This window comes from Ammospiza caudacuta, chromosome 4 (assembly GCF_027887145.1).
Source record: "Ammospiza caudacuta isolate bAmmCau1 chromosome 4, bAmmCau1.pri, whole genome shotgun sequence".
Lineage (NCBI taxonomy): Eukaryota > Metazoa > Chordata > Aves > Passeriformes > Passerellidae > Ammospiza > Ammospiza caudacuta.
Window position 1 is genome coordinate 25056002 of NC_080596.1, and position 10804 is coordinate 25066805.

The 10804-nt window shown below is 52.9% G+C and overlaps 1 protein-coding gene across 1 annotated transcript; it reads left to right on the top strand.

Moving 5' to 3' along the window:
* The first annotated feature begins 3901 nt into the window (after positions 1-3901).
* On the top strand, positions 3902-10580 carry PAQR3 (progestin and adipoQ receptor family member 3). Its single transcript, XM_058803778.1, has 7 exons — positions 3902-4127; positions 4210-4372; positions 5245-5400; positions 6100-6297; positions 7672-7762; positions 8065-8213; positions 8635-10580. The coding sequence occupies exons 1-6, from the start codon at positions 3943-3945 to the stop codon at positions 8205-8207; spliced, it is 936 nt and encodes a 311-aa protein (XP_058659761.1). The 5' UTR covers positions 3902-3942; the 3' UTR covers positions 8208-8213; positions 8635-10580.
* The last annotated feature ends 224 nt before the right edge of the window (positions 10581-10804 follow it).

Genomic DNA, 10804 nt, shown 5'->3' on the forward strand with positions numbered 1-10804 from the left:
CTGCACACAAACAGCTACGTGGTCTCTGTGGCCCTAGAGCAGAGCCTGTACTTCATCCACAAGTTTTGCCAAATTGCTGCACACAGGATGCCAGTACATCCCTCCTGCTTCCTGCCCCCAGGGAAAACACAACTGTGTTTATCACAGGCAAAGAAACCCTGAGCTATCCACCAACACTGCTGTAGGCACAATGCGAAGGAAGACATGCAGTGCCTTCTGCCAACACTCCCAGGTGTGTTTTCCTAACTAAGGCAGCCTGATACAAGGTTTAATTCCTGGGCACTAATCTGTCTTTTCTGGAAAACTCAGAGTAAGCTGAATTCTCCCAGGACAGTGGATTCCAGCAGTGGGGAAAGGAGTCCCAGAGCACTTCCCATTTCCTTACTTGTAACGTGGAAAGCCCCCGAACGAAACTCGGGAGGAGGCATTTTGCCGGGCACTTCAGAAGAGGGCAAACTGGGAGGCACGGCAACTTTAGGAACATTAGCACCATCCCGGTGGGGAGAGGCCCGGCCCCACCGGGAGAGCCCCGAACTCTATGGAATGAGGGTGAGGATGTCGCGCAGCCGGCGGGAGGCAGGCCCAGGTGCAGCGGCAGGACGGGCGGTACGTGGAGCAAGGCTGACACCTGCAGGGAGAGCTGGGCAGCAGCGGGGCGGAAAAAACAGTTTCAATGCCTCAAAAATCAGCACCGAAAATATTTTCACTCTTTCAGTTTTAAAATCCAACCACTTTGGGATTTGCTCACATTCTGCCATCAACATTTGAGATATTTGGTCCTGGGATCATTGTTCTTCCCGTGGTTGCTCCCTGGAAAACCACAGCATAAGTGGAGCAGGGCACAAACAGATCCTGGGATCCCACACAGGCTGACCAGGCTTCCTTACCGGCTCTGCTCTAGGTTTCCAGCAGCAGAGCCCCACACCGCTTGTTCCCTAAATAATTTAAATGTGGTGCAGGCACACAGTATCAGCTTGGACTGGTGCCTCGGGAAGCTCCGGGGACAAAGGATTCCCCGGCGTTTGTCAGCTCCCCGGCGGAGCGCCCCGAGTCTGGGAGCTCCCTGCTGAGGAGCCTGCCTGGGAGCGCCTGGTCACCGTGCGGAGCCCCGAGCCCTTGGCCAGGCCCCGGGGCCAGGTCACGGCTCCTTGCTGGGGGCGCTGTCCGCTCCTCCGCCCCGGGCACAACCTGCAGCTGCCCCTGAGCTCCCTGCTCTCAATGTGCTCCTCAGTTCGGCTCCTGGGTGATCTCCTCAGCCACCTCTCTGGAAGCCTTCCCTACCTCTGTCTGCACAGCTGACTCCAGTCCCAACACAAAAGTATGGAGCCTCTTAAGCGCTTTCATCTTTCCTCCCAATTAATCTTATCTGCCAGAACAATTCGAGATCCAATGCAGGAATTAGGGCAAGCTACTTACTTACCCGGGAAGGTCAATTTAGGTCAAAGCTACAGCACACAGATGGCTAATTTCAATCCCTTACATATACCACACAATTGTTCAATAAACCCGAAATAAATAGTGTAAGTAATTAATTTAAAGCTGCCCTAATTGTTTCTCAATTTCCCTTATTAGTTTAACCTATAACACTCCTCCTATCAAAGTGTCAAAGCTCTAACTTAACAGCCAATTAAAGCTTCTTTAGGAAAAAAAAAGTGCTGTCAGCGCCGATTTCTTCTGACTGAGCCCCTTGAAGCACTTGGGAGTTCATTTAAATTGCACTGGGCTTAGAACCAAAGTGCTTTTTGCAGGTATCCTGTAAGCTAATGAGACAATGGACAATTAAGATTAATTAAGGTTTTTAACTCGGTATCAACTTTCTGACCGCCCTTTGGCTCGGTGAAAGTGGTCTGGCGCTGGAGCAAACAAGAAGTCGCTGGGTGTGTCAGCGGGAGCTGGCCTCAGCTCACTGAGATCCGGGGCTCAGCTACGGCTGAGGGTCCCCCCAGAGAACCCCTTCTCTGTGTGCTTCTCTCCTGAATTAGCCTTACTAACCTCATTATAGAACGCTTGGGTGGATGGGAAATCCTGAACCAGAGCAGCAGTATGGAACAGGAAACAGAAATAAGTAAAACAGGACTGAACCATTCCGAGCCAGGCTCCGAATACATCCCGGGAAGTTGAAACGCAAGCATGTTAAAGCTAAGCCTGCTCAATTATTTTTGTGGACAGGATTCCTCTGAGAAACTCCTGGGGTTACATGAGGGGAAAAGGTACCTAGCATACAGAGCAGCTGAGCAGGAGGGAGGAGGAACTGCAGGGGCAGGAGCAACAGCGCTCCAAGGGCACTAACAGGGAGAAATCTGAGTGAGTGATTGATCGGTACAAATATTCAAAAGCTGCTGCCGGCCCAATCCAACTTAATTTGGGGAACCAAATGGCATAACACAAATCTGGGAGTGACACAGCACAGCTGGTTCTGCTGAACACCTGGCCCTGTCAGGGTGGATTTTAACCTCCCTTCATCCCCATCTTTTACTTCACATGACACATCTCTGCCACGGGACAGCCCCACACACTCTTCACACCGTTTGGTTTAATGAGACCAAGGACCTTTGCAGGAGCCTTCCCAGCACAGGACTGGCTGGGAGGGCCAAGTGAACCAGCATTCCCCTGTAGCACACTTGCCTGCACCTTTGAAACCAAAACTCTTACTGTTATACCTGGGGAATCAGTGCTTTACCCCCACTACTTTTTTTTTCTTTCTTTTTCTTCTTTTTTTTTTTTTTCTTTATTTTTTCCTTTCTCTCACCTTTTTTTTTTTTTTTTTTTTTTTAATTAGCAAAAAAAAACAACAACAAAAAAAAAACTATTAAAAGCAACTGGTAAACACCATACAACTTTTCTTACTGAGGCCATACAAACTTTTGGAAGTCTTTCTTACTACTAAGATTTTTTGTTACTTCCCAGAGTACACAGGGAAGCCCCCAAAATGTTAGTAACCATGACCTCAATTAACCAGGGGTTGCTCTTGCACAGTGCAATTGCAATTCCCAAGGAGAATGACAGCCCTCAGGGTTGTTTGACCTGACAGGTGTGTTCCTGGCCTCCCTGACTGAGATTTGCAGCCTCAGGCCTACCTGAGAGGAATGCCTGACTGGCCCAAAGGCACATTTCTGTTGTTTCAGACGGCTGAAGGGTGAGGGGGCCCCAGGGAGTCCCCGTGTGTTCACAGGTTCTGAGGAGTCCTGGAGGGTTCCGGAAGGTCTGAGGCACCTCAGGAGTCCAAGGTGCCTCAAGGGATCCTGGAAGTCTGAGGATCTCAGAGGGTTGTGAGGGTCTGAGAGTTCAGAGAGGCCACAGGAGTCTGAGATGCCCTGGGGAGTCCTGGCAGGTGTGAGGGGTCTGAGGCACTCCAGGGCTCTGAGGCGTCCAAGGCATCTCAGGGGGTCCCGGAGGTCTGAGGGGCCCTGGGGGGTTCCAGCAGGTCTGAGGGCTCTGAGGGGTCCCAGGAGTCTGAGGCACCTCAGGGGGTCCCGCGGGTCTGAGGGCTCTGAGAGGTGGCAGGGGCCTGAAGGGTTCCGGGGGGTTTAAGAGACATGAGGGCTTTGAGGCGCCCCGGGGGTGTGAGGGTTCTGAGGCACTGCGGGGAACCTGGGACTCCAAGGCGCCTCGGAGAATCCCGGAGGTCTGAGGGGTCCTGCGGGGGTCCCGGGAGTCGAACGGCTCGGAGGGGTGCTATGAGGCGCCCCGGGGCGCTCCGGCGGCTCCGAGGCCGCTGAGGCGTCCCGGAGATCGGAGGACTCTGAGGCGGCTCTCGGGCGCTCCCTAGCGGTCACTGCCGGGGCAGGACGGGGCGGAGCCGCGCCTTGACGCCATCGGCGCGCGCCGCGCAATGACGTCATCACGGTCGTTCCCGGCGCCACTCCCGATCCCGATTCCCATCCCGATCCCGGCCCGGCCCGTGAGGGCGGCTTGGGGCGGTCCGATGCGGCGGCGGGCAGGATGCACCAGAAGCTGCTGCGCAGCGCGCACTACATCGAGCTGGGCAGCTACCAGTACTGGCCGGTGCTGGTACCCCGCGGCATCCGGCTCTACACGTACGAGCAGATCCCGGTGTTCCTGAAGGACAACCCCTACATCACCGATGGATACCGCGCGTACCTGCCCTCCCGCCTGTGCATCAAGAGGTGAGCGCGCCCCGCGGCCCCGGGCGCCCCCCGGCCCCGCCGCCGCTCACTCCCGCCCCGCCTTGTGCCTCCTCTCGCTCAGCCTCTTCATCCTCTCCAACGAGACCGTCAACATTTGGAGCCACCTGCTCGGCTTCCTGCTCTTCTTCACGCTCGGCATCTACGACCTGACCGCCGTGCTGCCGGCCGCTGGCGCCTCCCGCGAGGACTTCGTCATCTGCTCCGTCTGCCTCTTCTGCTTCCAGGTGGGCGCCAGCTGCCGGCGGCGCTGAGCCCTCCGCGGTGCGGGCACAGCGCGGGCCCGGCGGCGTCGCTCCGCGGGGTAAAAACCGAACGCAGCTGCCACAGGAGAGAGTCTGTGATAAACGAGTGCGTTTGTCCGGGCCGTGTGTCAGAGCTGCCGCAGCTTGAGGGGGCCTGACGCGGCTCCAGGTGCTGCTGGATAGGGCCGAACACCCTGGGATCCAAGGGATCAGCCGCGGCCCGATGGTCGGGAAGGGCAGAGGGCTGGTGGCCTCACTTGTTACTTGTCAGAGGAATGTGTTTGCACAGACTTGAAGCCTGTCTCCGGTGGGCCCCTGCACCTTGTGAGAGCACAGAGAGCTCAAGGCACTGTTGGTGTTCTCTGCAGGGTACAGGATGCCTTTGTAGAGCCACAAGTGGCTCTAGTGCCCCTCCCTGCCCCTGCAGAAGGCCACAGAGAACCAAACACTTCTCAGGGAAAAGATATTAAGGCAGCCTAGGAGCAAACATGCAGCCTGTGCCTAAGAGTTAAATTTCTGTGTGTTCCCTCAGTCAAGGCACGCAGTGAGTGCTGGGCAGTCAGGGCAGATCTGGGCTTTGGGCTCTCCCCTGTACTGGTGCGGATGTGTCTCCCTGGAGCGCTGCCAGCTCTCTGGCCTCAGGGGCCCACTTTTGCTACTTGTACAACTGGTTACCATGGTTTGCAGTGTCCTGCTCCTCCTCCCCCGTGCCAGAGAAGCTTTATGGTCGGCTGCCAGGGATCACAAGTGCCTGCGCTGGGGTGCACTGCATAGCACAGCTGCAGGGCTGGGACTGGCTGTGCTCCCTGCTCCTTTGTAAGGAACTAACCCTCCTCCTCTGGCACTCTGCGTAGGTGTGTATGCTTTGCTCAGTAGGATACCACCTGTTCTGCTGCCACCGCTCCGAGAAGACCAGCCGGCGCTGGATGGCGCTGGATTACGCGGGCATTTCCATCGGGATCCTGGGCTGCTACGTGTCAGGCGTGTTCTACGCCTTCTACTGCAGTAATGTGAGTGGGGAGCAATGTCCTTGCAGGGCTTGGTTCCTGTGTTCTCATTGCAGTTTCTGTGTGCAGGAAGGGGGTTCTGTGCAGGTGTCCAAAGAGAACAGGAGCGAGGAGGCAGGGATGGGAACTGGAACATGTCCCTCTGACCTGAGCTGAACTGTGCTGGCTGAGACAGGCAAATGCAGGTTTTTCTTTCCAGCTGTTGATTGCACAAGCCTCAGGGAAATATTTAAATTTCTCTCAAGGTAGGGAAACTTTACAGGTCCTACCTGTATCCAGTGCCTGAGGCTGGTCATAGGATGTGTCCCATCACAGGTGCTTTATTCAAACAGTATTGCCCACGAGATAGCTGCTGTGAGGCAGAAACAACCTTGTTTTCCCTCCTTCTAACAGAGGATGACTAAATGAGTTCCCTCTCAAGGCCTGCCCTGGGCATGGCTGTCCAGGAGCTGAGCTGGACAGGTGAGGCACAGGTGTATTGAAAACATTTGGTGCAGGAAGTGCTTGGAATGAAGGATGTGGTGCCAGGTGCCCCCCAGGAGCAGTCTCCTCCCCTCAGTGCCAGCTGACAGGCACAGGGCCCTCCACTCAGACCCACAGCAGGGACAGGGTGAAGCACTGCTGTGCTCAGTCACTGAAACCTTCTGCCCAGAGCTGACTTCTGCACACCACAAACTTGCCTTTGTTTCTTTGTACCCTCAGTACTGGCGCCAGGTGTATTTGATCACTGTGCTGGCCATGATCCTGGCAGTGTTTTTTGCTCAGATCCACCCCAGTTACCTCACACAGCAGTGGCACAGGCTGCGCTCCATCATCTTCTGCTCCGTGTCTGGCTACGGAATCATTCCCACCATCCACTGGGTTTGGCTCAATGGAGGCGTTGGGGCATCCATTGTACAGGTAAACAAAAAAAAAAAAAAGAAATAAGACTCCCTTTTGCTTTTCATTTGCCATCTTCCTTGAGTTCTCTTACACTTGGGAAACAATGGAGAAGCAGGAGTAGTTACAATTCCTCTAAGGACAGAATTCTTTTGGTCAATACAATCCAAATGGGAACACTGAGAACTGTGTTGAGAGGGAAGTTTCATTGTGCTGTGCTGCCCTAAAGCTGCACGGTGGGAAGGGGAGCAGGATCCAGCTGTGTCTGTGCCTGGGCACGGAGCAGCCTGTGCAGGCAGACCACACCCTCGCCAGGGCCGGGGGCAGGAGCTGAGGTGCCTGTGGAGCAGGAAGGAGCCTGTCAGGCTGTAGGAGTGCTCAGGGCTGGCCACCTCCACAGCTCCAGAGGGCAACCAGGAGACACTGGGATGATTACTTGTCTCCTCCTCTGTTCCCTAGGATGGCAGTAGAAATCAGCATTTACCTGCTCAGCCCTCTGTCTCCTACGCAATCCTCCTCCAACAGCTCTTTCATGTTACTATTTTCCTGTTTGTTTCACTCCTTGGAATTACATTGTGACAGCAGCAGCCCAGTTCAGCCAAAGGCAGTCTGGTGTGCCCCAGTGTGAACCACCCTGAAATCAGTGCAGTTAGCCAGTAATACCTGATGGTGCTGAAAGAAACATTTCCTTTTCATAGTGAGCACAAACTGCACACACCTGGGCTGGCCTGTATGGATGGCTGTCCATGGGGTGAGGGTTCAGCCAGGTCCAGAGCTGCTGTGGAATGTGGCAGAGCACCACTTGGAAAAAGACGTGGCCTTTATACAGGACATTTCACACTGGCCCTCTAAAAATCATCAGTAACAGTTGTGCCCCCACACTTCCCCATCTGGCTTCCCCTGGCATAGCAGGATGGTGTCTAGGGTACATTTTGTTTCCATACTTCAGGGAAAGGGCCCACTTTTGGTAACAAAACATTCTGCTAACAAGATGCACCTGGTGGCTGAGTTGCTGGTTGTTGATCCCCCACTGTGAGCAGTCCTGTGTGCAGCTACTGTGATCCCAGCCTAAGTGGGATGTGCAGTGCAGTGTCCCTCACCCTGGCTGCTCTGTGCAGGCTCAGGGGAGTGGCAGGTGACCTTCACAGACACATGCTGTGCCTGCTGAACAGAGAATCTTGCATATAAAAGCAAGAAGCTGGAATACAAGAGGTTTTTTTCCACTCAGGCTTTCCCAGAGTTTGGCATGTGCGTCCCCACTGGATCTGTGCATAGCTAACACAGGCAGGGAAGGAAGATTCGGTGCTGTCATGCCTTTTCCTTTTTTATCTTTAGGGACATTTTTTTCTGGTTTTGTCTTCTAACAGAATAGGAGAGCTTGCTTTTCTTTTGCAGGAGTTTGCTCCGCGGGTATTTGTCATGTACTTCATCGCTGCTGTAGCTTTTCTCTTCTATATTTCCAAAGTTCCAGAAAGATACTTCCCAGGTAGGAAATTCTCTTCTGGCTGTTTTCTTCAGTTAAGCTTCCTACAGTGTCACAGTCCTTGCTGTGGGTCCTGAACTTCCTGGGAGAGAACAGGCTGACCATGTTCCCCATGCTGTGTTCCCATACAGAGTAAAAGAGTGGGAAGAGGCAGACAACTTCCATCAAGTTCGTTAAAGAACTTTCCCTGTCACCCCTCAAGGGCAGGGTGTGGCGGAGCTCTGCAAGAGACCAATTGCACTGCACAATGTGGAATAGTGGTGGAATTTAACAGCTGAACTCCATGTCCCTGTTCTCCCCCACAGGCCAGCTGAACTACCTCGGCTCGAGCCACCAAGTGTGGCACATCCTGGCAGTGGTGATGCTGTACTGGTGGCACCAGTCCACAGTGTACATCATGCAGTACCGACACAGCAAGCCCTGCCCTGAGTACAACGCGGACCTGTGAGCCAAGGTATGGCTGCTGCCATCCTCGGGGGAACAGGATACCCCAACCACAGGCTTTGGGAATGCTGGCCTGAACCTCAGGTCACCGTTCCCAGACTGGGTCCTGATTGGTGCCTATAAAAAGCAGGGATGTGATGCCAGGCACTCTGCTCACCTGTGCTGCTGCATTGGATGAGGCTCTGGGGAGCTGCTGGGCCCTTGAGCAGTTTTAGAGCAGGCTGGACTTAGTCCTGCCAGATCCCTTCCAGCTCTGTGTCACAATCTGAGTAGTCTCAAACCATCATCAGTACGTGTCCTTAAGTAGCATTTTCCTCAGGCTTTTGTCAGGTTTTCAGTCTGCTTAGCATTGATCTGGATGTTGTGGAAATCAGATGAGTTGCCAATTACATGTGCACAGTGATTTACCTCGTTTCCCTGCTCTATTTCAGAGACAGCACGAGAGGATTGGTGACTGGGGGCCTCATGTCAAGAGCTGTGCTGTTAAGGACTGAGGCAGTTCCTTTGCTGACTCCTGGGATCTTACCCCCTTGCTGGGACAGAGTGTTACTGCAAGCTTTGATAAACATAGCAGCACTGCCTGGGTTGGAGGAGCATTTCCTTCTCAGCCAGTTCCTGCCCTGCAGTCAAGCACCAAGCAGCTCCTCCTGGAGCCAGACAGCAGGAGGCTGAGCTCACTCGGCACGCAGATCCCAGCAGGATGTTCTGTTGCTTGGCAGACATGAATGGCTCAGCCAAGGGTACTCAGGCCTGGACACCAGGTTTTCAGCTGGTGTGCACAGTTAGGAGAATACTCTTGGCAGTGTGCCTGTAAAATTGTAGGAACTGTGGGAGCTGGTCCTAGATCTGAACCACAGGCCTGTGGGTAGTGCATCCTTCAGCCTTTACAGGGAAGATGTGTTATGCTTCAGCACTGGCACAGGAACGCATGAACTGGAATTCAGTGGATTTCTGTCCTGCTCTAGATGACCCCTTTCCCATTCCCTGGGAGATAATATGACGGCCTGCACACCTAGATCTTCATTGCAGATCTTAAAAATAGCCCACCCCAAGGAGGGGCATGATTGTGCCATTGCTTGAAGAAATTTCTCTAGATCCCTTCAGTAATCTGGAATCAGTATTCCAGGAGTAGCACTACGGCTGCGTGTCCATGTTTGCTGTTGTTTTGCCATCAGGGAACCTGCTGGGGCTGCAGATTCCTGACTTTTGGCCTTTTCCTATGTGCAGGATGATACTGCACTCACACTGCTGTCCAAAATGACTTGCTTTCACAATCCTGCCACCGTGCCAAGGCTGCTTGGAGTTTCAGGATGCATTGCAGAACCTTCCCTTATAATATGAACACCAGGGAGCCATGGAATACACTGGTTAGCACACAGCTGCTGCCCAGCACCATTAAGCTCCAGGGGTGCCAGTCTTCCAAACAGCATTAAAATCCTTTGGACTTCTGGGTTAGAGGCAAGGATGCTGTTGGGACAAATCCTAAGTGGCTACATCCTTGTGGAGAGGGCTTCCCTCAATGCACTGGGAGAGGCTGGCTCTGTGCAGTGACTAGCCCAGGGCAGGCAGGCTCTGTTGATTGCCCAAAGTTGCCTCCCTCTGAGCTAAGGCAGAGGAGCAGGACTTGGTTTCTGGTCAGGGCGTGCCAAGGAGACATGGAGTGGAGGTGGAAAGTTACAGACAGGCACCTGCACACCTCAGGCACAGAGAAGGCAGGATGGGAACTCCTCCTGATGTGCTGGACGGGGATGCTGTCTGTTTAGGTCAGAGGGTGGTTGTGGTGCTTTTCTGTTGATCTTCTTTAATGCCAGAAAGAAGTATTGGCAAAACTGACTCTGCATTAATGATTCAGCTCCCAGAGTTTTCAGCCTTTCAGTGTAAACACTGAGTTTTTTTTTATAATTTTTTAACTTGACAGCCAAGCAAGTTTCAAGTGCACTAATTACTACTACTGAAGCCTGACAATGAACTTGCAAGTGTAGAAGTCTGTTTCCAGTGTTATGTGTACAGTAATATCTCAATGTGTCTGTAATATTACTGACTTGATCATTTGCTAATGTATTTTTATAATGGAAACTCAACTTCTCCAGCAGTTTTCACCAGATAAGAAAACTGATTGCCAAGCTGTGCATTTTTACCTGACACAATTTATCAAGCTGCATGATGATCTTTGATGTACATATTGAACTTATAAATAAATTCCAGTTCATTGGCTTTTTCTTTAGACTAACGTCATTCCTGCACCTCATGCAGCAAAACAGCCGATGCCAATGGCTCAGCCATGGAACTTGTGCCACAAACAGGGATTTTTGTGGGACACTCTCTAGCTGAATTTGCTGATGAGCTCAGCTTTTCAGCCTACTACCAGTACTCTTTATTAATAGAGTCCTGCTGCTGCTGTATCTGTTCTTGACCGTTTCCATTCTTACTTCATCTCACACAAGAGTAAAAAGCAATACAAGGAGCATCCAAACACCCTGCTCCAGTAAACAATTGCAGGAAGGGGCTCACACCACATTATAGTTCTGTCCACAAGTGCAGTTCTCAGTCCAGTGCCATTGGGACCCACACATGACCTTTCTGCAGGAAGGCTTTAAGGAG